The 27,362-nt window shown below is 41.0% G+C and overlaps 1 protein-coding gene across 10 annotated transcripts in view; it reads right to left on the bottom strand.

Annotated features, from left to right (window-relative positions):
• Window positions 1–17,293: 17,293 nt before the first annotated feature.
• The window catches only part of PAK3 (p21 (RAC1) activated kinase 3), a 242,280-nt gene continuing 232,211 nt past the window's right edge, over window positions 17,294–27,362 (bottom strand). For 6 of the 10 annotated variants that reach the window (XM_045995443.1, XM_045995441.1, XM_045995445.1 and 3 more), the window contains 3 exons: window positions 21,835–21,972; window positions 21,373–21,500; window positions 18,349–18,421 (listed from right to left, as the gene is read on the bottom strand). In XM_045995443.1, coding sequence (XP_045851399.1) covers window positions 21,402–21,500; window positions 21,835–21,972 — 237 coding nt within the window. In that variant the 3' untranslated portion in view covers window positions 18,349–18,421; window positions 21,373–21,401. Of the gene's footprint in view, window positions 18,422–21,372; window positions 21,501–21,834; window positions 21,973–27,362 lie in introns of all 10 variants that reach the window. The other 4 variants (XM_045995444.1, XM_045995446.1, XM_045995448.1 and 1 more) reach the window with 1 other exon arrangement.

The raw sequence follows: 27,362 nt of genomic DNA, 5'->3' as shown, positions 1-27,362 counted from the left end.
GAAGGGTACTTTCAATGGATATAGGATCCTGGTTTGGCTGTTCCTTCAGCAATTTATTTTTTTTAAAGTAAACTCTACTCCCAAAGGGGGTTTGAACTCATGGTCCCAAGATCAAGAGTCACATGCTCTACCAACTGAGCCAGCTAGGTGCCCCACTCTCTTGGCAATTTAAAGTGATCTCTTCGTCTTCTGTCCTTCATGGTTTCTGATGAGAAATCTGCAGTATTTCAAATTATTATTACCATATGTATTATGTCATTTTTTTCTAGCTGCTCTCAAGATTTTTCTCTATTTGTGTTGGGCAGTTTTATTATCTGTTTATGTGATTTTCTTTAAGTTTATACAGTTTGGAGTTCACAGAGTTCTTAAATCTATAAATTTACGTCTTTGATCAAATTTTGGGAAATTTGAGGTGATTATTCATTCAAAAGTTGCTTTCTGCACCAATCTCTTTTCTGCTCTTTCTGTGCCTTTAATGTCATGAATTTTGGACCTTCTGATATTGTCCCAGAGATCTTGGAAATCTCTCTAGTATTTATTTCCTTTTTCAGTTGGTATATATGTTTTTGACTTAAATTTTTCATCTTAGAAATGTACATGGTGTAAATGATTTGATACACCTTATCTTCTTGGGCCAGGAAAAGATGGTGGAAGTGATGTCTAAGCCAATCTTAATGGGTGAAAACAACCCAATGAAGAAAAGAGGTACCAACAATCACAGGCAGGAGAATGATGTGTGTATGTGACTTGCAAGAGAACATGGAATGTTTGGAGAAAAACAGTTTGTTACAGTTGACACATATGGAACCAACTTGGGAATGATGAAAGATGGTGCTGGAGAAGTAAATGGAATGAATCATATAAGATCTTATACTTCAGGGTAAGCACCTTTGACTCAATCAACCCTGAGAAAACTCTAAGGAGTCAGGATTGTCCTGAGGACAATTGGAAAACTGAATTTTTTTTTAATGTGAATTGAGTTTCTTTTTCTTCTTTTTACTTTTCTGATTTTCTCCCATTTTAATGAACATGTATCACTTTTGTATTATAATGGTTTTAAGTGAAATATAATTCCCTTATCATATGATTCATCAATTTGTAATGTGCAATCCAATGGCTTTTAGTGTATTTACAGAGTTGAGCAACCATCACTGCAAGTAATTTTAGAACATGTTTATCCCTTCCAAAAAGAAACCCTGTACACTTCAGCAGTCACTTCTGACTTCCTCCCAACCCTCTTCCCTTCCACTCTAGGAAACCACTAATCTATTATGTGTCTATGGATTTGCCTATTCTAGACATTTCATATAAATGGGATCATACGTGTGGCGTTTTTTGGTCTGCCTTCTTTCATTCAGCACAATATTTTTAAGTTTCATCCATATTGTAGCATGAATCAATACTTCATTTATTTTTATTGCCAGATAATATTCCATTGTATGCCCATACCATGTGTTATTTATTCACTCACCAGTTGATGGAAACTTGAGTTGTTTCCACTTTTTGCCTATTATGAATAATGCTGTTGTGAACATTCATGTACAAGTTTTTGTGCAGACATATGTTTTTAATCTTCTTGGGTATATATAACTAGGAGTGGAATCACTGGATCACATGGTAACTCTATGCTTAACTGAGTAACTGACAGATTATTTCCCAGAGCAGTTGCACCATTTTGAATTCACACCAGCAATATATAAGGGTTCCAATGTCTCTATTTCCTTGCCAATACTTGTTATCTCTCTTCTTTTTTTCTAGTTTATCCAGAAATAATTGACATACTTCACTGTATATGTTTAAGGTATATAGCATGATGATTTGATAATGTTTAAAGTATACAGTGTGATTAATTTATACATACTGTGAAATTATTAGCACAATAGGTTTAGTTAACAACCATAGTCACATGTAGATACAATAAAAAGAAAAAAAAATATTTCTCTTTGTAATGAGAACTCTTAGGAACGACTCTTTAAACACCTTTCCTATATATTGTATAGCAGAAATTAACTATAGTCTCTGTATTGTACATCCCATCCCTTAGTTCTCTTATAACTGGAAATCTGTACCTTTTGACCACCTTCATCTGATCCCCTCTCCTCCACCCATTGCCTCTGGTAACCATAATCTGATTTCTTTTTCTTTTCTTTTTTTAAATTCATGACCGATAGACAAACATAGAATATGTGCTGCCGAAGCAAGCACCAGATAGACAAACGTAGAGAGAAAGAGGCAGAAGAAGAAACAGGTTTACCATGGAGCAGGGAGTCTGATGCAGGACTCGATCCCAGGATCCCAGGGTCATGACCTGAGCTGAAGACAGACACCTAACCAACTGAGCCACACAGGTGTCCTACTATTCTTTTTAAAATTTTTTAAAGATTTTATTTATTCATTGGAGAGAGAGAGAGAAGTGGGGTGGGGGGAGGAGCAGAAGGAGAGGGAGAGGGATTCTCAAGCAGACTCAATGCTGAATGCAGGGGGATTGATCTCATGACCTTGAGATGATAACTGACTGACTGAACCACCTAGGTGTCCCTTATCTATTTTTCTATGAGTTTTGTTTTCTTGATAATTTGCACCCTAGTGTGTAAAGTGATGTCTCATTATAGTTTTGATTTGCATTTCTCAGATGGACAATAATGCTGAACATCTTTCTATGTGCTTATGGGACTTTTTACATCTTTTTTTTTGGAAAAAAATGTCTATTCAGATCTGAGACTTCTAATTTCATTCTTCCCTTTCAAAACTGTTTTGGCGATTCTGGACCACTTCCACTTCCACATACATTTTAGAATAGACTTGCAATTTCTATAAAGAAGCCTTCTGCAATTTTGCTAAGGACTGCATTGCATTTATACATCAGTTTAGGGAATATTGCCATTGTATTATTAAATAGCATTTAATTTATCAGAATGAACATGGGACATATATTAATTTTTAGATAAAAGTAACACTAATATTATTTATTTACAAAATGGTACACTACCCCCTTTGAAGGGCCCCTCTCTCAATAAGAACCCCATATCTCCTTATTGTATTGCTTCTAGTTGGTCCATTAGAGAAGGAAATTAGAACTGGACTATATCAAAAAAAGGTAGCTCCAATCCTAAGGATTCTTGGTTTTGCAGACTCATTTTTCATGCAGTCTCAAGCTGGACAAGAGTAGAGTAAAACTATCTTTGATTAGGAAGATACCATTTGCCAAGTCTTACACCCTGCATTTCTTCACAACATTGTCTCAATCAATCCTCACAAAAACATTTTACATGGGTAGAACTATTTCAGTTTAATAGATAAAGAAGTGAAATCCTGGGGGGTTCACAGAATTGGATCAAACTCACAGGACAGTTAGGTGTCAGAGGTGGGATTGGAATCAAAGTTGTCCTAACTCCAGAGCCTTGATATGCCCACTGCTCTCATGACCCCAGACCACTGAAAGTCAGAAAGCATCTATCCAAATACTTTTCTAACCCTGCTTCCCAGAGCTGGAAAAGGGTCTCTTCTTTCTCTGGACTCTCTTAGAATATTGAGTTGTTGCCAGATGCTCTTTAGAGATGTTGAGAGTCACAAGAAAAGTTCATAGTCTGTGCCAGGGTCCTTATCCAAGTTGACCTGGTCCTTGGCACACTCCATCTCTCTGCAGGAGCTCTGCCCAGAGAAGGGCATTACTTTTTATTTAGGACTGAACTTATAACCCAACAACCCTCCTACTTTGGAATTTCAGCACAGACCTTCTCACCTGGTAAATCATTTAGGATGAAGCTCTCAGTGATAATTGTGTAAGAAGATTTTAAATTGTGTAAAAACATTTTACTCCATAGTAGAATATTTCTGTGTTTATAGCTCTAGACCACTATAGAGATATTTCCAAAAATTCTGAACATATCAAACCCATTCAGAAGGCTCATGCCTTCTCAGAGCATCAAAATAAGAGGAGAGTTAGCTTACTTTTTGGGAAGAAGGTTAACCTGCAGCAACAAGAAGGATAAATCCAAACACCATGGAATGGGGAACTGTATGATTCCCCTGAATGATGCCCACTGTAAAAATGTCTTCTCTTCTTCCTAATCAATTTCTGAGTTCTCAGACCCAGAACTAATGACACTCTTGGGTTTATATACACTTCCCATGGGATTATATCAAGGAAGAGTTTACTTACAGTCACAAGCTATACCAATGCTCTTCGCCATTTTTTTTTTTACTTCCTAGTGGCTTAGGGATCAATAATTTTGATGTCTTGATGTGAATTTCGTATGTGGTCCTCATTTCTCTCCAGGGATTTTTGATCCAATGTCATGGTTTATGTTCAGGAAGTATTAGACAAGCTCTTGAACTTTTTTTTAAAAAACGATTTTATTTATATATTTGAGAGAAAGAGAGAGGGAATGAGTGCAAGGATAGGGGCAGATGGAAAGGGAAAAACAGACTCCCCACTGAGCAGGAAGCCTGATGCAGGGCTCAATCCCAGGACCGTGGGATCATGACCCAAGCTGAAGAAGGACGTTTAACCAATGAGCCACCTAGGTGCCCTGACAAGCTCTTGAACTTTGCATGAGGATCCACATGAAGGGTTTACCCTGAAGAGCAAGAGGTCCATCATGATGATGCCAGAGAGTCCATGGAAAGGATTTAAAATGGGTTATGACCTAGTCAGATTTACTTGTTAGAAAAAAAACCTTCTAGCCACAATGTGAATCAGAAGAATGCCAAGAGTGGAAGCTAACTGACCAGTTCCTAAGGCCTTCATTACTTATTTTCCTGTATTGTTGCAATAAGCCCCAGAGGTTGTAAGGGTAAAAAGTAAGGGAGAGTTTAGGATATACTTAACAAAAAGAATCAAGAGAACTTCATAACTGAGAAAAATGGCAGGGATAAATAAGAAGAGGAGAAATTTAAGGATGATGCCTAGGTTCCTGACATGGGTGGTGATGAGAAAGAGAAGGTAAGGAGAGGATCTGACACGATGAATATGAGATAATGCATTCAGTTTGAGGCACATTGAGTATCGAATGCTTTTGGGACAAATCAGTACAGATTTCAAATAGGCAGATGAATTTATTATTAGGGCGTGAAGTTAAGAGGAGACACTGGCTGGAGATAATTATTTGGGAGTTATGATATAGGTGAGAGCTGGAGACATAAGTGTGAATTTAAAAAGACCATGAAAGGGGCACCTGGATGGCTCAGTGGATTAAGCCTCTGCCTTCGGCTCAGATGATGATCTCAGGGTCCTGGAATTGAGCCCCACGTTGGGTTCTGCTTGGCAGGGAGCCTGCTTCCCCCCTCCCTCTCTGCCTGCTATTCTGCCTACTTGTGATCTCTCTCTCTGTCAAATAAATAAATAAAGTCTTAAAAAAAGAAAAGACCATGAAGGAATCCTGGGGGACACTTACATGTAAAAATGGCTAGAAGTAGGATTTTGGAAAAGGAACTGGAAATGTGGCAAACAGGCGAGAGAATGATGAGTAGAGAGCAGTTACAGAACCAAGAAAAGATAGAGTTCCAAGAAGAGAGGAACAGCCAGCCACATGGGTGGCTCAAGTCGGTTGAGCCTCCAACTCTTTGCTTTGGCATAGGTCATGATCTCAGGGTACCACGATCAAGCCCCATGTTGGGCTCTGCACGCAGACAGAGTCTGCTTGTCCCTTTCCCTCCCCCTCAGCTCCTCCTCTGACTCACAGACACATGTGTACATGTTCTCATTCTCTCTCAAATAAATAAATAAAATCTTAAAAAGAAGAAGACAGGAAAAGCCAACATTCGCTGAGTCAACTAAGTTTTATTGAGTGCCTACTCTGTGCCTGGGGATGTTTCAAGGAATCAGAAAAAGGATACTTGCCCTGGTGGAGCTTACATTCAACTGGGAAGAGTTAGACAATGGACAAAATAAACAAACAAATGATGAAGTGTGAAAGAAGTTGATTGATATTAAGGAAGAAAGGACCAGAGAAAGCATATCAGGAGTTCTGGTCAGCGAAGTTTGGTTGAAATGGGATAATCAGGGTAGGTGTCATTGAAAAAGAAATATTTGAGAAAATAGTTGAAGGAAGTGAGACGTGAGACACGTGGATATCTGAAGGAAGAGTTTTCCAGTTTGAGAGCAGCCATCACAGAGACTCTGAGGCAAATGCATGCTCGAAATATTTGTGGAATAGTAAGAAACCACTGTGTGTGGAGCTGAATGAGTGAAGGAGAGAATAGGATGGAATAAGTAGGTAAGAGGGTGGTCCATGCCCTGAAAGTAATTAGAAGGATCTTGTCTCTAAGAGGAATGTGGAGCCATTAGAAAGTGTTGATTTATGTTGAATCTCATGTCAAGACTCTAGTTAGGCATGCAAGAGGGTAGAAACAAGAAGACCAGTTGAGAGCTATTGCAACAATCCAAGAAAGAGATGAAGATGACTTGAATCTGATTGGTAGCAATGAAGGTAGTGGGAAGTGATCTGATTTTGTATACATACATACATACACACATGCTCACTCACAGTCATGTAGTTTCTTTTCTTTTCTTTTTTATTTTTTAGAGAAAGAGAGATAGTAGGGAGAAGGGCAGAGGGGGAAAGAGAGAGAATCTTAAGCAGGCTCCACGCCCAGTGCAGAGCCGGACTTGGGGCTCGACCTCATGACCTCATGACCCTGAGATCATGACTTGAAACAAAATCAAGAGACAGACGCTTAACAGACTGAGCCACCCAGGCGCCCCGATGTAGTTTCTTTTTAATCAGCTTCATTGAAGTATAATTTAGACACAATAAAATTGCCTGTTTTTAATTGCACAATTCAATTACGGGTCAACCACGTCTTAGATGGGTGCTATAATGTCTCCTGCTAAAATAAGTTTAAATAGCTGGGTTTTCCCCAAGAATACTGTCCTAAGGTTTTAAGAGTATTACACAAACTCTTTGGCAATATAAGAAGGGACTTGGTAATTAAAAAAACAAAAACAAAAACAAAAACTGGTTATTTCAGCCAAAGATGGATGAGGGCTTGAAATAAAAATGTCAGGCATGGGCTTGCTTTGCACAGAACAAGACTTCAGCAATACAGAGAGCATAACTGGTTGCTATACCCAGATACAAGCCACTGGTGTTAGTGAGCAAAGATGTCTTGCTTTTGGATATAGATGGGAGAGAAATTGGGATGCATAGTCACTGTCTGCACACTTCAGCTAGAACCTGCTCAATCCTATCCTCCACAGGACCAGAAGTTCTCCCTCAAAGGCTACGGTGTTATGGAAGAAACGTTTCTCTGCATTTGAATGGCCAACGAAAATTCACTCAGAGTAGTGGCTCCTATTGAAGGTTTTCTGGTTGGCCAGAATTTGTTTTGAAGGCTAATGTTAAGAGCTACCATTTAGGGGCGCCTGGGTGGCTCAGTGGGTTAAGCTGCTGCCTTCGGCTCAGGTCATGATCTCAGGGTCCTGGGATCGAGTCCCACATCAGGCTCTCTGCTTGGCAGGGAGCCTGCTTCCTCCTCTCTCTCTGCCTGCTTGTGATCTCTCTCTGTCAAATGAATAAATAAAATCTTAAAAAAAAAAAAGAGCTACCATTTATTGAGCACCTGCTCTATGTCCAAATAAACATTTTGATAAGTTAACTTTTTTATTCTTCACCACTTTGTGATGTATTTTTGTCTTCTTTAAAAAAACATTTATTGGGGCGCCTGGGTGGCTCAGTGGTTTAAGCCACTGCCTTCGGCTCAGGTCATGATCTCAGGGTCCTGGGATCGAGTCCCACATCTGGCTCTCTGCTCTGAAGGGAGCCTGCTTCCCTCTCACTCTCTCTGCCTGCCTCTCTGCCTACTTGTGATCTCTGTCTGTCAAATAAATAAATAAAATCTTTAAAAAAAAACAAAAACAAAAACCAAAAATAAACATTTATTTATCTGAGATGGGGGGCAGGATGCAGATAGAATCCTAAGCAGACGCCCCACTGAGTGAGGAGCCAAAGCAGGGGCTTAATCCCACGACTCTGAGATCGTGACCTGAGTCAAAATCAAGAGTCAGTCGTTGAACCTATTTTTGTCCTCTTCATAATTGAACTTAATGCTTAGAGAGAAGTGAAATGTAGTTCAACTCTGAAACCTTAACTCTTAATCCCATATGAGCCTAAGGAGAATCCGTCATTTAAGAGATTCATGTCAATTGACAGCACATGATTGATTCTTTTTTTTTTAAAGATTTTATTTATTTATTTGACAGACAGAGATCACAAGTAGGCAGAGAGGCAGGCAGAGAGAGAGAGAGGAGGAAGCAGGCTCCCTGCTGAGCAGAGAGCCTGATGCAGGGCTCGATCCCAGGATGCTGAGATCATGACCAGAGCCGAAGGCAGCGACTTTAACCCACTGAGCCACCCAGGCGCCCCACATGATTGATTCTTGCTGCGGCAAGAGCAAAAGAGGTAGTGAGAGTCAGAATGGAGCTTTTTGGGTACAAGGTTGCGATTGTACTAGGAATGATTATTTTACTCTCATTATTTTATTTTTGGTGGGAAAACCTGCTGCCCAGAGACTTCTTCTATGGGGGTAGGAAGTAGGAGGTCTGAAGATTTAGGAAGCTGATATAATACGTAGCTATATTGAAATGGAAACTATTAAAAGTACGACTTGGTACCCCAAGTCATTTTGCAGCAAACTTGAATGGAACCAGCACCAACGCAATGTTAGGGTGATGATGGGAGCTGCATGAAGGGGCGCTGAGTGATGTTGAGGAATGGGGGCAGTGTTGGTGAGCCCAAAATGACTGCCTGTCTATGGACAGGGAGACAAATGGGGTAAGCCTATCAGGGAGGGCCACCGTGTATACTCCAGCCATTAGGTAATTAAGGGAAAGTCCCTGGACCTGTGTCCATATGTTGGCAGACAGAAGTAAATACCCTTTTGGGCAGGGCTCATTCTTTTACTCGATAGACACTTAGAGGCTGAAAAGCCGAACCTGTACTTGGCCTGTATCCTACAGCTGCCCCAGCTGTAACCAAGTACCATGAGGTTGACAAGGTACCAACCAGGAACCATGGTTGACGAGGAGCAACAGGATTGGAAGTAATTCATTACAAGGTGATGGTGGGGGCAGGACAGAAGGCTCCTTCAATTGCGATGCCCAAACGGTGAAGGAAAAGTTGGTGGTAAACCTGAGGATCTGAGAAAGTGAGGAAAACTGAAATGGGTCCATGTCATCTTAAGAAATCATTAAGCCTATGACCATGTGCCGAGCCTTGCCTTTACCATAAGAGGAATAGTGATTCCTGGAAGGTCTAGTACAACCAACATTGCGCCTCACATAGTGTAGATATTAGTGCAGATGATATCAAAGCTAGGGTTTCTTTAATAACTTATAAAAAGCTATCATTGAGATACCATTTGATGGAGGGCCTAAGGTAGGTGTTAATAACCCTCAAACTTACACAGATAATGAGTTAGGAAAGATCACAGGAAGGTACCATGGAGCTAAAAAAAAGGGGGGGTTTCATTGACCCTGGAATTGATGCCTTTGCTACTCCTGTGAAAATAATAAAAGGGGAATGTTCTAGATTACAGAACCAGAGGCTAACTCTGGTATTGATCCATATGCCTATGTCATTGGTAAACACATGAGTCTAAGTGGAATCCATGTAACTCTGACACGGGAGAGGCATCATCCACAGAACTGAAAAATTCATAAACATAGCTCCTTGCATGAACCTTTTGAGACTGTCTTCTAATTTGGGAGACCAAACCTTTTACTGTTCAGGATTTGGCAATATGGGTCTGTATACTATGCTGTATTTATATAGTTTTGATATTTGATGGGTTGGTGTTGGTAAGACTGATGGTCACACATGGGATCCAGATAGTATTTATCCAAGAGGGTTAGAAGACTCCAAATTACATATGAACAAGATTGGACAAGATCATCTTTTCCAGTCAGGTCCTATGAAAGAAATATCCTGAAAGCAGATTATGACATATGCACTACTGCTTCAGGTAAAAAAATTACCAAACACAACACACCCAATATCAGAAAAGAATCATTGCTGAAGGCAGTAATGGACCAATAACATTGGGGATAAAAATCTTCCTGAAGGGGAACAGTTCGGTAATCCCTGCTCTCTACTTGAATGCTAGGGGAGTAACTGTATCATTTCAAGTGATTAAAAAGTTTTTTTGAATTATGTCATACAACCACTTAAATATGAACGGGATTTTTTTTCCCCATTTTATTTATTTTTTCAGCGTAACAGTATTCATTGTTTTTGCACAACACCCAGTGCTCCATGCAAAACGTGCCCTCCCTATTATCCACCACCTGTTCCCCCAACCTCCCACCCCTGACTCTTCAAAACCCTCAGGTTGTTTTTCAGAGTCCAGTCTCTTATGGTTCGCCTCCCCTTCCAAATTTTTTTTTTAATAAACATATAATGTATTTTTATCCCCAGGGGTACAGGTCTGTGAATCGCCAGGTTTACACACTTCACAGCACTCACGATAGCACATACCCTCCCCAATGTCCATAACCCCCTCCCCCTCTCCCAATCCCACCTCCCCCCAGCAACCCCCAGTTTGTTTTGTGAGATTAAGAGTCATTTATGGTTTGTCTCCCTCCCAATCCCATCTTGTTTCATTTATTCTTCTCCTATCCCCCTAACCCCCCATGTTGCTTCTCCATGTCCTCATATCAGGGAGATCATATGATAGTTGTCTTTCTCCGATTGACTTATTTCACTAAGCATGATACGCTCTAGTTCCATCCACGTTGTCGCAAATGGCAAGATTTCATTTCTTTTGATGGCTGCATAGTATTCCATTGTGTATATATACCACATCTTTTTTATCCATTCATCTGTTGATGGACATCTAGGTTCTTTCCCGAATGTTTATAGCAGCAATGTCTACAATAGCCAAAATATGAACGGGATTTTAACTGCCATTTGCTAATGTCTGTTCAAAAATTTAGAAAGAAGATGTGGAAAGTGCAGTGGAGTTAATCATTTGTGCCCTATTGCAGGGTTTCAGGACACAATGTCAAGAGCCTTTTTCTGTACTATAGCATGGTAAGAACATGGCACACCCTCCTGTATTTTAAAGTACAGCAATTCAGTTTTGTCTGCTGTAAAGTAGAAAGTTGTTTCCTGTCAAGAATTTTATTCTCATGTGACACCATAGGCTGATGAGCCAACTGATACCCTATGGGGAAGAACTCATAAGCAATGACAGTTGAGTTCCCTGCATCCCCAGTGAGGCCTCAGAAGTGCCTGGAAGAGAGAGTGGGCAGTCTTACTACCCAAATTGGAATTAAATTGGGAGCAACTTCTTGATATCAAGGTGATTGATAGCTGGGGGTGGAAGGGGGTTAGGTACAATATCCCTCCCACATCCTACCTCCTTGCCATGACCTCTGAAATGTGATGATGGAGGTATCACGTAGTCCATTGCTTTTATTATTGGAAATTTTATCAAGATCATTGAAGAGCCACATGCAGTTGTAAGAACTAACAGAGAGAGATCCTGTGCACACTTTATCCATCTCCCCCCACTAATGGTAGCAGAGTCTGTTACTTTTACCTTTGTGGGAATGTATATCCTTTGGAAGTAAGACGAGACTCCTCTAGTTAAAACATTCACTCCAAGGTGAGCCACTTGGGAGAACACAGGAACTTACAAGTGCGATTCCAAGTAAAAACCATGTTCTGAGCTATTCCATGGGACACCCAATGGAACCCCCCTGAGTTACACAGGATGTTTCCTGCATGGCTTATGAAGGCTGGGCATTTCCCCATGAGCTTGGTAAAGTGGCCAGTGCCAAGGGTGTGGGCAGGATGGTGACAGAACAGAGAAGCACCAGTTTGTTGATGTTTGTCATTTTTATTTGCAATACTTTAGGTCCAAGTTTCAAACTGCAATATTTATACACTCAAGACACAGTCATGCACAATCCATATTTCAATTTTCTATTGCTTCAACCACAATTTAAAATAACGATATTGGAAACAAAAGTCCTTAAAAAAAGTCAGAAGCTGAGGTCAGAAGGATGGGACCACACCATCAGCAGGTCTATGAAAGAAATAACTTACCGAAAAAAATCAAACAAACAAAAAGACCATAAATAGCTTTAATCCAAAGTTACAGAAGAATTTCACTACACATGGGTTTACAGGGAACACATTTGAACAAAAGTAATACACAACCAAATGAGATACAACTCTGATAAAAAATGAAAATATAGATCCTCCTCAACTTGTTTTGTCTGGATATCATGAGTATAATCCCAGTAGACATCAGCTCCCTGTGATCAGACTCCTCCTCGCTGATGCCCCGAGATTTAAAACTCAATCCACACTAATGGTTATAGGATTCTGTGAAAGGTCTTATTATCACTAATGAATATAGTATATGCGGGTCCATAAAGCACACCACACACAAGCACACACACTGAACTTGAATTTCGCACTCAGGGCTGGTTGGCACTCTGCTAGCAGGCATGGCATTGGGACTAACTGACTTCCAGTGTACCCTCTCTCCAGCAGTGTAGTCCTACAACTGGCCGATCACCATGGGAGTTGTCATCAGAAACGCTATCTTTGGTTCCCAACAAGTGGATTTGTCAACACTCCTCAATGCTAATAACATGCACTTCTATTTTCATTTCTTTCTCTGCAACCTGCAAGTGCTTATGTCCACTCTCAATAGTCCCAGCTGTTTAAATGCATGGGTTCTGCCATCTTGTGCCATTTACAAAGTCAAGTCTACAAAGCCTAGCATCACTTCATAGGAAAGGAGAGGCCCAAACATAGTTTTGTTCTAGCAAGTGTGACAGTGTATTTCTGTTCTAGTAGCAAATACTGGCCACAGCTTAATGAAAACCAGATTACATACAGAGCATATGGAAAATACAAACTGGGAACACACCACAGAAAAAGGATGTTAAAACAACAACAAAACAAAACAACTGTGAGGATTGCGAAGGCTGCCACAAGTTTTGTCAACATTCCCTAGTGTTATGTTCATTTACTTGAGGGTTATTTCCACCCCCCCACATCATCTTACATATTTCTATTATTTAGTGGCAACACAAGAAACCCAGGCTTAAGCATGCGATATTTGCCATCCATCACTACAGCAGGCTGGATTTGCAAGGCAAGCTTCGGTACCAGAAAAGGATAGAACTTTTGGAAAGACCCCAAATGTCATCTGGCCCAATACCCTTATTTTACAGATGAAGGAACAGCTGTGAAAAGCAAGCAACAGACCCTATATTAGAATCCAGGTCTCCTTGCTCCTAGGCTCATACTCCTTCCACTATGTCTGCCAGCTTCTTTATAATTGTTGATTTCCTCTTAGGTACTAAACCGCGTGAACCCAGTACCTCCCTCACTGCTGGTTGCAGTCACCTGATGGCAGCTTCCAAGGAAACTCTGAGAGCACTAACCAGTTTCTACCAGTTTATCCTGCAAGTCTGACTGTATTACATGGCAGGAAATGCTACTTGTAATGTAGGCTTGCACATGGAAGTATGCACGTGGAGATGCTAGCTACATTCCCGCATTTGCAGATTCAGTGAGATATTGTTTAATGTCAAGCAGACATCCCAATGCATGAGGAGTTGGGTAATATTCATTTGGTCAGTAAAGGGTCAGAAAAAGGAGTGAGACAATTAAAGCTAACCAACAGAAAAGATTATATTGGAACCAAACCTCTTATGAAAAATTCTTTCTTAGGAAAAATATTTCCATTTCTTCCAAGGTACCATGTCTTTCCTTCCCAAGCCACATGCAAATATATGTTCAGAATTGCATGTTCAGTTCACTTGAAATCCCAGACCTATTTGATCATCCATTTACAAATGCTGAATTTCAGTCCTCTTGCTCTTGCTCAGAGACTGGGAGAAGCTTGCATCACGGGCCATGCCTCTGTTTACCTGAATATCAACTGCAAGTAGCTCAGAAAAGGACCATGAAGATTTGACTGGGGAAGGCAGGGATCAGAACTCCCAAAAGTATTTTATGTTGAGGATGGTCAATGAAAAGTGGGTTCTCCAGGTATAAATTCTGCTCTTGGGGAAACTGAGTAACATCCGAGACCACTATCTCATTATAAAACTCATCACCTACAATTTCTTTGGTGAGTTAGAGAAAAATTCCTCTCTTGGGATAGATGGTCTCTCTCTTGCTCTTTAAAAATGACAGTAGTCACTACCCACAACCTATAAATCAGGCAACATGAAAAGCACATGGAGGCCATCTCTGGCCAAAGCTAACAGGAACTGAAGCCCAACAGACAAAGGTGGCTCTAAATATTTGTCCTCAAGTTTTCACAGTCAACTTTTAATTGCGAGTCATAACTTCTATTGAAATCAAAGGGACTTGCCCACTGGTCACTAACAGAAGAACCCTACCTGAATGATACAAGACAAGGACATGGTGGGAGCTGGGGGATTCATCCTTCTCTGCTTTGAAAATTCAACCTGAAAATCTGCTAACATGAGCCAGAGAGAGGATGCCCAAACCAGATGTTTTCAAGGGGGTGAATAAAATGTCATCCCACCAATCTACAGTAACACAAACAGAAACCTCCTTGCCACGCCCAAGTGAAAGGCGGCCACTTTTAAAGCAGAAGGATGTGTTGGGAGTTAGAAAAGCATTATCTCCCTAGGTTCTACTTAGAGATAAGAGTCCCCTAAGAAAGCACGTGCCATACCTGAGCGTGTGCCAACCTCAGCACCCAGGCAAATATGAAGCCTATGGAATTAATTGTAACTAGCGAATATCTGTGCCCTGCATGCTCTGGGCTTTGGCCAGAAGACATCTGCTTCTGGCGTCATCTCTATGTCTCTATAGCCCCTTTCTGCTTATTTATTATAAAGCAATATGATAACAACACCAAAGAAAATTTTAAAAGGAAAAAAATGTTTTTGCATAATTCCACCACCCTAACACAACTGGTTTTAACAACCTGTGTTCCCAGTCTTTGTCCGTTATGCGCACTTAGTTTGACAAAGTTGTAATCCCTGTTTATGTTATTTAAAAGTGATCTGATAGATTCTCTCTAAGAACTGGCAGCCTTGTTAGAAATAACCCACTGCACAAAGGAATATAGTTATTTACACGATCTTTGAACTGAGAAATATCCTTTATAGACAAACATCTCAAACTATCAAAAACAGTTATACAGACGACAGGAAGCAATTTCATATTTCTTTTTCTTTTAGCAATGGAATGTGCTTCATAGGGGAGGGATAGATGTAGGGGATCAGGTGGTTAAACTCAACATTGGGGGTGCAATCCACAAGCCTGAAGAAATCTGAGTAACACAATTAAAGAATAAATACTTGAGTTAAATCTTCTTACATGACTTGGCCATCCAGTAGCCAAAACGGAACACGGACACACAAATATTTACAATGACACATAGACGAGATCAGCAAGAACGAAGTCATTACCCAGCATGGTGACTGATTTGAGGGGATTGTGTCATCCGAAAAATCCTCTTGGGATTATGACAACGCACCGGATCCTTGCTACAACATGAATGTTCTTTTCTTTCTTAAATAAATAATCTCTACTGTGCTTCTCACCCTTCCCTGACTTTCCCACTGCCCTATCCCTATCTCAGGACATTTTGGAATCAACATTCCACAAAGTGCCCTCATTATCTCTGGGCACCCTAGCAACTTTAAAGATCTGGAGAGACTCATCTGTGTCAAGATGAGCTTTAAAAAAATCCAGAGAAAGGGAATAAACTATTAACCACCTGGAGTCCAAGTTGTTCAAGTGTACCCAATGTGAATCCTTCACCATCATTTTGGCAGAAGAAACAGCTTCTCACTAATACTTACTAGAAATATACAAAACTCTCGAACATGGGGGAGAGGCTTTAGAAGCTGTTCTCATTTAAAAATTACATAAATACAAATTTGTAAGGGTAAATCCTACTGCACTATATTACCATAGAATCTTGGTACAATGGGGGTATGGTGAAGAAGTCTCTGGCTCCTCATTGTTAATATGCAAAACCGAAGGCATCAAAGAGCAACAATTTTTCTGGATCACTGCTCCAGGTCTCTCCCCGCCAAAAAGGCCTTTTTGACATAAGGGTCACTAATTAAAAAGTAAGTTTTCCTGACTAGCTTTGTGGTTATCTCCACTGGCAAGGTGGAGTCAGTGTACTGAATTCTATTCACACCCCAGGCATTATTTCATCGAATTCCCTGGCACTATGAGTGAAACATTAAAAAAAATATTTAACTTTAAATGAAATAAAAACTAAGGCCTCTCCCTCTCTCTCTCTCTCCTTAGAACAGTGTGGCATTAAAAATTTCAGGCCCAACTACCTTTTTGCAAAGTAGAACACAGCATGCTTCAAATGAATGTTGCCATTTAATTTTCTTTTTCCCATCTGTTTTCTTTCACCGTAGATGTTTTCTGAGGTGGGGGTCAAGTTCCTCTCAACTTTTATCGTCAAAAACAAAAAAAAAGGAAAATAGGAAATCCACCAGTGTTGCCATTTCCTAAACGTAAACACATGTACTGTATGGTTAGCAGAAACTCTCTAAAGAAACTGCTTGCATTTTAAGGAATGGATGGATAGTTAGATGGACAGATGTACCTTAGCAGAGAAGAAGAGAGGCCCAGGCCATTGATCTCTTTCTTTCTCTTGCTGAATGTAGATATGTTCTTATTCAGATTCTCATATGTTACAAATCAGGAAGCCTTCTATTGCATCAACTGTCAGCTTCTCCAAGGCTTAGAGAGTCTACTTTGCAGAATTTACAAAAGTGACAATACATTTAAAGAGAAGCATATCCTTTTCTATGCAGCTACCCTCCAGATATTTTTCTGCTCTCAGAAGATTCAGGAAGTGCCCACTATTAGATTTTTAATAAGTAGATGCATGGTTGGACTGTGGCTTCTTGAGAGCCATGAGTACAAACCCTAATTATTTTTTACTGGAGAATTTCCAGATCTGTCTGAACATGTTTTTGAAATTCAAAAGCTCAAAAGACAATGGATGACCATGCTATATCCCGAAACAGAAATCAGTGAGATAGAGGGAAAATGGGAGCAAGTACTTGGAGACAAATGTTGACTGGGATGTAGTTTTCACAGACCTCTCATTCCTGACAGGGCCGAATACTTATAGTATCTCTGTTCTCCAGGTCTTTTAAGACATTTTAAAAATGTTATAACATGTTACATGATTCTGATCATAAGCAAATGTTGGTTAATGGGTCTATGTCTTCCTAATGTGCCTATTTGACAACGCATATGTCCCACAAGTGCAAGAGAGGATTAAATTAGGTCTCTTGATTTTTGTTTCCTTCTGTCCAACAAATATCTCAGTATTGCACACTCCTCTTGCATTCCTTTTGGCTCCCAGAGAAAGTCCCAACTTTAAGATGGTTTCTCCTATCAGGGTTTCCCAGGTTGAGGACCTGGACTCACTCAATAGGAGGGCCATAAGTTTTAGTGTGTCCTTTGTCAGGCATCATGAAGATGATCATGCTGGTTTATAGAAATGATACGTTAACTATCTCTTAAGCATCGTCGTGAAAATGTGACAGGATCTCACCATTTGAGCATTATTTGGGTGGGCAGTTTTTAAAAGTCCTTCCTGAACATACATATTCCTCTCTGCTTTTGGAAAAATGCCTGAAAAGAAACCTTTTCCAATACAAATGCAGAAAAACAGGTACACAAACCAAGCTACCACTATAGAAGAAGAATAAAAAATTGCAACTCTATTAGGGGCATGGACTTCCACATGTTCACACAGTACTTGCTCTGGGGTATTTTTTTGTTTGTTTGTTTCATTTTGTTTTTGTGGTTTTTTTTTTTTTTGGTTTTGTTTTTGCTTTTTGTTTTTTGCTTTCTTTTTTAGGAAAAAAGTTTTGACATCTTTTTTTTCTGGACATCTAATGACAATGCAAGTGAAAAACATCACATTAGGTAAGGAGTTTTGAAGGAGGTTCGAATGCAAGAGGGACTACTCTTCTAACTTAAAAACGAACACGACACTATGAAGAGGGAGTGTGCATCTTTGAGAAACCCTTTTTTCTTCAAAGTGAATGCACAAAATGAGGGGATTCACTACTGGCTCTTTCGCTTCACAGTAGAAGAGACCACGTGACGGCCACTTCGACATTGCTGCCCTGGTTGGGCTGCGATTCAGGCTTACAAATAAATTACATAATCTGAGGGAGTAGGAAAAAGGCTTATAAGAAGTTTCTATTCATTTGAAAGTTAAAGATTCCCACCCCCCACCCCAGTTGACTGTCTTTTCTTCCATCTTTTCCTGCAGCAGAGTTTCAGTTCAGTCTTACTCAGGAGGGAGATGGTGTGGGGTAAGGCTCGCAGTCCTAGCGGCTGCTGTTCTTAATTGCTTCTTTTGCAGCGATAATCAGAGGAGTCAGGCTGGAGAGAGGCTTGGCTAATTTTAAAAATGGATGCTACAAAAGGAAAAAAAAAAAAGAAGAAGAGGAATTACTGGGATCCTTTCCTCCAACAAGTATATTACCTTACATTCTCAAGCAGCCCTTTTTTCACTCAGATAAATGTACTTTGAGCATCTGATTAAACATGATTTTATTAAAAACGGTGCCAGCTTTTGATCTTCAGATGTTCTTGTCATTCAGGGTCATGAAATCCTATGGCAGCTGATTGGCAGAGCCAGAAACTCAGAGTAGGGGGTCTTGTGAAAATTCCACTATGTTTGCAACCGTCTCATTTGCTGATTGTCTCAAACTGAGGCATTTAACTGGGGCAGCTCTCATGCTTGAAAAAGTGTCTTTGGGGGCCCTTGACCCTGAAGCCAATGGCTTCTCAAATGCTAAAACTCAGAGCTGTGCTTCCACCATTTCTCTTTTGGCCCCTCTGTAGTATGTAATACAAATGAATATCCCTTCCTTTTTTGTAAAGTTTTTCTCGTTGTGAACCTGTAACATTCTACAGCTTGGTTCTCTTTCCTGTGCACACTCACTGACTCCTCTGCTTCTAGCTTCTTCCCTGCATTCCCTTCCTTCTCCCACCTTCCAGAGCTCAGTACTCATCCTGTTCTTTTTCTAACTTAATTCCTCTGAGAGCTCACTTTCATTCATGGTTTTAACCTTTCATCCGTTTTACAGGGATGACTCCCAAATCAATATGGTGTGACCTGATCCCTTTCCTGAAGTCTGGTCCTAGTTTTCCAATTGCCTGCTGGGTATCTCCTTCCCAAATGTCCTTCTGTCCTCTTGAAGTCAACATTAAAAGAGGTATGTTAAAATGGCTCCCAAACAGGGTACTCTTGTGTGATGTAAGCTATAGAGGCTTTGGAGCCTACATTTAAATCTCTCTTCTGCTTATGACAATGGTTAGATGAGGTAAGTAAGTGACAGTTCCTTATAAGCTACACAGAGGCCAAGAAATGTTAGCTATGGTATTATCCTCCATCATTTTTGTTTTTACTGCATGCTGCCATTGGTTTGATAATCTGAAGTCACTTTTGTCTTCTTCTCCCTTAGGTTCTACATGTAATCACCTATCAAGTACCTTCTTCTCAATGCTTTCTACCGTTATCTCTTGCCTTCCCTAGGTCAGCCCAAATCAACTGAACCCTTGACTATAACCATAAGTCCTTCTTGATCTTTCTGCTGCCATTTTGTCCTGTTGCTAATTCTTATTGTATTCTACCAGATTTACCTTCCTAAACAAAGCTATTGCCAGGTTGTCCCTCAGATATGTTCAGGGTTGCCCAATGGCTACAGCCCCTCTGATTCTATAGCCTGGTGTTCAGGACCCTCTATGACCCTATCTCTTATAGCCTCCTGACTGTACCTCTTTGCTTCGGCTGTCCACTTTATTTTCTGTTCCCTTAAACCTTGCCTCAACCTATGCCTTGGGTCACACTATAATCCTTCCATCTGAAATCCATTCCCTTGTCTACCTCAACCAGTTAAAGCTGCTCTGTCCTTCAAGACTAAGCAGAACTCTTCCCCATTTGTAGACACTTTCAGACCACCATCACCTATAGAAGTATTCCTCTAATCAACCATGGTCTTTATTGTAGGAATAGCCCCTCGGTTTGAATGAGTCTTTAAAAAACCTTGTGTTGTTTTTTTCATATACCCAAGGACATTGTGAACTTCCAGAGTGTAGGAATCATGCCTCTAGTGTTTGTATTTTCCACTGCAGTGAGTCTTGCTCATTGAAATTGCTCAAAAAAACATCAGTTGATGGACAGAGACTTGACTTAGGCCATACAGAAAGGCACATGAACACTCAAGACCTGTGTCTTTTCTCAGCCCTTCTAGGGAGGGCAGAGGAATGTCATGCATTCCTCTGTTTTCTAGCCCCTGAAATGGGCAGTGATAGGCTGGAGTCAGAGAACAGTGTTCTATGGACTTTGGGCGATACACAGGTTATTGTTAACATGTAAATGGAAATAGGTGACTAACTATTCAATATAGACTCAGAATATAGTTTTGCCCATTACTTAGCTGACTGTTTCAGATCAAAGTGCTGTTGGGAAAGGCACTGACTCAATGATCTACGTAACTGTGTAACTGCATTGAGAGAACCCATCTCATCACTTCTCCTTGGAACGTGTACCAGGGTGTGTCTCTGGTGGTGGGGGCGGTGAAGAGGTGGGAGTGAGGCACCTCTAAAGTTCAGGTTTTTTCATCTGAGATTTGAAGCTGGCTTAAAGAGAGGATCAATGAAGGGCCATTGCAGATTTGAAATTCAAGTCCCTGAAACAGCCTGTGAAATACTCACAGCAGAAAAGTGAAGGGGTAGCCCCTTTGCTTCCTGGAACTCAGTTTATCCCAGGTGTGATTTGGGTTGGTATGGGATATTTTTGACCTGGGGGTTGGCTCTCCATCTCTGGAGGGGTTTCAGAAGCAATAAGAATGATTTTCTTTCTTTTTTTTGCCTGGAACAGACTCAGTCTGGGGTTAACACCCTAGATAACCAAATGTTGCTCCTTGTGTTTAACTGGATTAAGTGTTCAAAGTCACAAAGAGAATATGCAGTCTTGGAGGGTGCGAACATTGACACATGTTCCAAGGAATGGTCCCCAGTGCTGGTGTTCTATGTGTCATCCTGGGCATGTGTTATTTTATTGATGTAAGTATATATTTTTTCTCTAAATTGTTTTGTGGGTTTGTGCGGGGGTGAGTCAGACAATTGGGGGCTCAAATTCCAGTTTTGCTGCTCGATGGCTGTTTAAGCCTCAATTTCTACATCTGTAACACTGGATAATCCCACCTACCCTACAGAGTTGTTTTCAGAATTCAAGGAGATAATGTGTGTAAGGAATTTGACACACAATTGGTACTTGTGATCATCAGCTAGACGAATCCCTGAGAGCCATGAAAAGGACAAATGGTTACAGAGGCACTCACCACTGGATGGTACTCACCCAGGCAAGCAGGTGCCTGCCATTTGGCATCACAAGCAAAGGGGCTTTGACCAGTAAAGCATTAGAGTAGCAAATGCCATGGAAATAATTGCATAGTTATGTAGAGAATTACCTCCGGCCAAGAACACCTGCACACAACATCCAGGGGCACAAGTAAAGTTTAGAACAAAACAGCAACACCAGAGGTTTCATAGTTTTCTTTTTTCCTCGCAAAATAAGACTCCAGGAAGAACAAAAAAGATTTATAGATTAAACCACCAGCTTCTCAGAAGAAGGGCAACATGCCAATCAATCATGTCTTAGACGCATGCCCCTACTTATGTGCCTGTGGCCTAAAATCAAATGGGTACAGCCCAACTCAAACTAGACATCTCTTGACACAGCTCTCTTACTGTCACACGCTGAGATGGAAAAGCTCAATATAATCAATCTGTTTTTGTAATTGTCCCATTTTATTTTCACCTGCAGAAGCTCCTTTGCAGATCCTCGCCTGTCCACATCCATCTCAAGACAGCGATTTAAAAAGTCACGGAACACAGCTGACAGTCTCTCAGGATTCTGGAGCTCTGGGGTTCCATTAGTGGCTATCAGATATAATGCCTACAGGGGGAAAAAAGAGAAAAAAGAAAAAACAAAAAAAATCCATTCAGTGCACACAAATTAGGATCGTGAGTTGGCACAGAAGGTACAAATCCAATTTCTTCTGGTTTAGACTCTGGGTCTTAAAAGTTCCATTTTAGAGAATGACACTGGCATATATTTCAAAGTTCCTATAACATTTAGAAATCATTCATCTTGGCAGTAACTGAGGTGACATTGAGGGGCCCCATCCTGAAAATGTTGTAAATAAAGTTATAAGGTTGTCCTTTTGAGAGTTAAGACAGTACAAAGCCATTTATAATGAATGAGTGATTAACCACCTAGGAAATTAAGCCTAGGGATTGCCTGTGCATCTGTGACTCTGAAGACTTGGGGAACATGGGTACACCCAATCATGTTGACCTGCGTACAACCTCCAGAAGGCATGGTGACAAAAGCGATTGTAATTTACTAAGTGTTTATCTTGTTTAAAGAATGTCAGTGAGCCAACCAGGGATGAACAGAGTACATTACAGAATTAGTGAAGCACAAAGAACCAGAGGATGGTAGGGTCTGGATGAAAAGTAACCTGTGAGACCCAAGGACTAAAGTACTTTTGTCCTGTGGCAGATCTATCCCTATAGATTAGAAGTAGATTTCTCATGAAGGTCTACCTATACTAAGAGAAAACATGAGAAAAGTTGATATTAGGAGTCTTGGAACCTGACAAGTATGCATCCTCTGTAAAAATAACCAGTTGCTAATAGACCTCTGAGATTTTTGTTCTGTAGGGCCAGCCCCCGAGAGACTGATGGACTCACTGCGTGCTGATGGAATCCAGGGTACTTGCCTTCAGGGATGAGAGACAGACACTGGTCCCTGATTAATTCACAAAGGTAAACCCATCTTTCGAAGGCTCATGATGGCCAAAATGAGGTGGAGAACCAAAGATAAGTAAGAGGATGCCCTGATTTCAAAGATCACACAATTGAGTGAGGGAGCGAGACATAAGTAGCTATAATACAGTGAGACAAGAGCTAATGGAAGGATAGAGTAGTGTTCAATACAAGGAGGAAGCTCAGAGCTTCCCTAGAGCTCAGAGGAAGCTTCACAGAGGATGTTGGCATCTGAACAGGGTTTTGAAGGACAAGTAAGAGTTTTCTCTACAGGTATTGCCACCAGGGTTATGTCTGCCTAGGTGACCAGTGCCTTAACTGTTATGAAGCCATGCTCCCTCCTGAATTTGCTTGGGTTTTGTAGCCAATTATTCTGCCCCCTACCCCAACCCTTTTCCCCTTTGTCCACAATGGCTCCTATTATTATTATTATAAGTATTTCTATCAAAGTCCGTTCCTGGACCAGTTTTCATCAGCTGATACAGACATGTCTCCTCCCACCTAGGGATTTCCACAGGTGTACTTTAGAAAAGGTTAGGAAGGGCTGTTTTGTCCAGTAGCTGTCAACCTCTAGGATGCATCAGAATCATCTAGAAGGCTTAAAACAGATTCCTAGGTCACCCATAGAGTTTTTGAGTCTGTAAATCTGAAGAGGGGCCCAAAGGATTTGTATTCAAACAAATTCCCTGTTAATGTGGAACCTGCTGGTTCCAGGACCACACTTTGAGAACTGGTTTAATCTACCTAGGTAATTAAAGAAATGGGCTAAACTAAAGGTTCTCAGACTTGCTTGCACGTAGGAATCACCTGGGGAAATTTAAAAGATCCATGTGCCCAGTTCTCACCCTAAACGAATGAAGTGGAACCTTTGAGGATGGAAGCAGGCATCGGTGATTTTTAAGCTCTCCAGGAGATTCCAATTCACAGCCAACATTGAAAAGCACTAGCCCAGGACTTGGGGCCCACTTAATCCAGAATCTCTTCATTGTAAGCTCACCAGACATGAGCGCCCCAAAATCTCATAGAGGGAGATTCTCTAATGTGGTGATGGCTGAGAATTCCAATGTCGTAGGTTCCTATAGAATACGATGAAACTTTCTGTTTTTGCCCCCAGCACATTAAAAAAAAAAACCCAACACATGTAACCCACTGAGCCACCCAGGCGCCCAAAACCCAACACATGTAAATACAGCTCTCTCCAAACCAACACCTTCTTTCCCTCTACCCCTCCTTTCTGATTTTTCAATTCCTTTGCTGATGTACAGCAAATGTGCAGGATGGCTATTGGGCCTTCCAAGACAAGATATAAGTCAGTTGCCCATCTAGTCTTGACTTTAAAAACAAAAACAAAAACAAAACCAGAACAGTATGAAATAGGAATGCATTTATAAACTGCTTTTAGGAAATCATTAATTGGGCTGAAGTCAAGTGGTGCATGATCATAGCAGATATATTACATTAAGTTCAAACAGGGTGTTTCTGTTCTTGGATGATTAGTGCGTGAAGCACCTGTCCTCACAAACCATCTTTGTTTCCTTATTATTAAAAGAAAATCGCTTGCCGTGCACATTACATTAGTTGCCTCCTGCTGAAACTGTGTTATTTCCACTGGCCACAATTCCACCATGCTCACTGTCCTTTGCTTGCTTTTTTTTCTGCTCTGTAGCCGTGCCCAGTCCTAAGCATGCACATGCACACCCACACCCACATCCCCCTCTTTTCTCCTTCCCCACGCTCCCTGGGTCAGCCTGCATGCTTACGTGCTTTCATTTCCCTACCTTTCTTTCAGCATTGAGGCTCAATACATTCTCCTCCACGTAATCTCATTCCTCATGAGTACGCATAGTCCTCCTCACCTTTCTTCAGTTCATGCCTCATTACCTCAGGAAATGCATGCCCCTCTTTCCATTGCATTTAGGAATTTATAAATGACCTTTGTCATAGTTGTGCTGCCTGAGTAGGGCTGGGGCTACACGGGAGCATGGGAGCAGAAAGCTCTGTGATCTGAAGGGGAATCAGCATATGGAGCCAATGCCATGAACCTCTATAGTGCTTCACAGAGAATGCATGTCCTCTTCTGAATTTCTACCAAAAGAATGACTCTGGTGTTTTCTGGGCTTGATATTTTCCCAGGGGTTCTCTCTGGGTGGAAGGATTACTCGTGACTTTAGGTTCCAAACATATTTTTTGATTTCCCAAATTTTCTACAATAGACGTGATAGCTTTTATTATTTAATAAAAAAGCCCTCCAAAACATTACTGAAAAAATAAATGTAAGAAGCTATGCCAGCCAAACTTGACACAGAACTCCTCATCTATGTTTTTTGTCTTCTGAGGATTAAACCTGCTTTTCATCAAGTTCTACCCCTTGAGGGAAACAAAAACCCAGACGATTTTTTTTCCAGCTATTGTTTTCGTTTTAATTGCAACAGTATTATTTCCAACTAATTTCCATTGCAAAAAATCCACACTTTCAGTTATATTAGGGGCTAAACTGGCCTTTGTGGAATGGCCTGGGAACATACTCACCACGCATAATGCCGCATCTATGGGAAAATGAACTCTGAGTTCCAAATGATTAACTGAAAAATGAACTTTTGGAACATGGCCTGTGTGTAAGCTGGGTACTATCTTTGTAAAAAGAAAATTGCTATCCGCTGCCCTGCTAATGGGAGACAAATACAGTTGTAGATACTACAACAGTCACAGCAGAAAGCTTTTCCTAACAAAGTCAAGTCGTACAGAAGGGAAGATTGAGGGAAAAGAGATAGAGGCTTGAGGGATCACGTTTGGGTTTTATCTGAGTTAGGGAAAACACTCAAAGAAAATGAGCTGGCTGTTAGAAGAGCTCTTTGTTGGCTACTCCTCCCCAACTGGGATCCACACATGTGGTTTTCCAACTGGACTCCCCCAAAATTCTCCTTGAGGGCAGTTGAGAAGGAAAAGAGGCAGGACAGGGAGATACACGGTAAAGACACTGAGAGTCTGTGCCCACACATATCTGTTTCAATCTAGACAGTTTTCTTTTTTTCTCTATTTCTTTAGGCTTCTAAGCAAGGCGTCATTTGAACCTAGGGCTTGCTACGGTTTTCCGAAAACCAGCAGTCCACAGGACATAGTAATGATCCTGGGGCGTGGCGTGCACAGTCCTCCATGATTGGGCCCCTTGCCACCTTTGTCATCCTCAGTGTGTGCCCTTCTTTCCTTGCCCTCACCTAGGTACACACATTGGCCAAAGCTCACATACCATGCAAGGCAATGTCACTGTCCTATTAAATCTGCCTACGACATTGGCCCCATTTCCCTGAAATGCCTGGTGAACTTCTCTTTGCCCTTTAAGCTCTAGTTCACATGGCATTTCCTTTTTAAAGGCTTCTCCATCTCTCCCAGACCCAGAGGGTGACCAACACCTTGGTTTTCTGGGGACTGTTCTGGGATTTAGTAGTGAAGCCAAGCAAACCAGAAGCGTGGGTAATCCTGCAGATAGAGTTAGCTGTTTGTTCCCTCCTTTCAGCCACCATAGCTGTTCAGACATCCATTTTCCCATTGTATTGTAAACACCTGTTGCTTGTTCCCAGGCCTTCCTTCCTGGACTGTGAAAGAAGGAATTGTGTCATGGGCATCTCTGGATTTTATGGCTGCTGGCCCCAAACGGATGCCCAGTAGATGTTTTTGTTGCTGAACGAAATGAGAGCCAAAATATTTGAATCAATTTCACCGAGCTGGGAATGTCCCAGACTTGGCTACACAAAGTATTACAGCTCAGAGCCTAAAGGGAACTATTAAACGTATAAGAAGACATACAGGAAAAAAAACAAAAAAAAGAAGATACACAGAGAATGAGCAAAGGCACCTTTTCTGAGTCTCACAGTCCTGGCACGCGGTAACTTCTGATTACCCACCCCTCAGTGTGGCAGAAGGAAAAGAGCTCCAGGAGCAGAGTATGGAAGGGGATGGCATCAAAGGGAGGGAAAACTGGAAAAAGATGGCCACAACATGGTAATCTGTGGGGCGGGTAAACCCAGAGAGAAAGGGGAGAGAATTATGGTCTCTGGAACTTGAAACATAGTTCACAACTGAAGTCTCCTCTGACTAATCTTGCACCGAGATGGCACTCTTGATTAATCTTTTGCTACATCATTAAACAAGATCTGCTTGGTTCCCTCAGTGAGGCAATGCAGGCTTTGTGATCTACTGACCTTTTTTAATAATGTGACAAATTCCACCTTGGGGCCAAAAATGGTGACTTTCTTCATGGTGATATCTATGTTACCTGTAAGTTTCTGATGTTCTGGAATTTTTTTTTAAAGATATTTATTTATTTATTTATTTGAGAGAGAGAAAGAGCATGTGGACATGAACAGGAGGCACAGAGGGAGATGGAGAGAGACAATCTCCAGCAGACTCCCTGTTGAGCATGGAGCCCGACACAGGGCTCAAACTCACAATCCTGAGATCATGACCTGAGCCTTAAACCAAGAGTCAGGCGCTCAACCGACTGAGCCACCCAGGCAC

This window comes from Meles meles, chromosome X, assembly GCF_922984935.1.
Source record: "Meles meles chromosome X, mMelMel3.1 paternal haplotype, whole genome shotgun sequence".
Taxonomy (NCBI): Eukaryota; Metazoa; Chordata; class Mammalia; order Carnivora; family Mustelidae; genus Meles; species Meles meles.
This window is presented reverse-complemented; position numbering and strand designations above follow the sequence as displayed.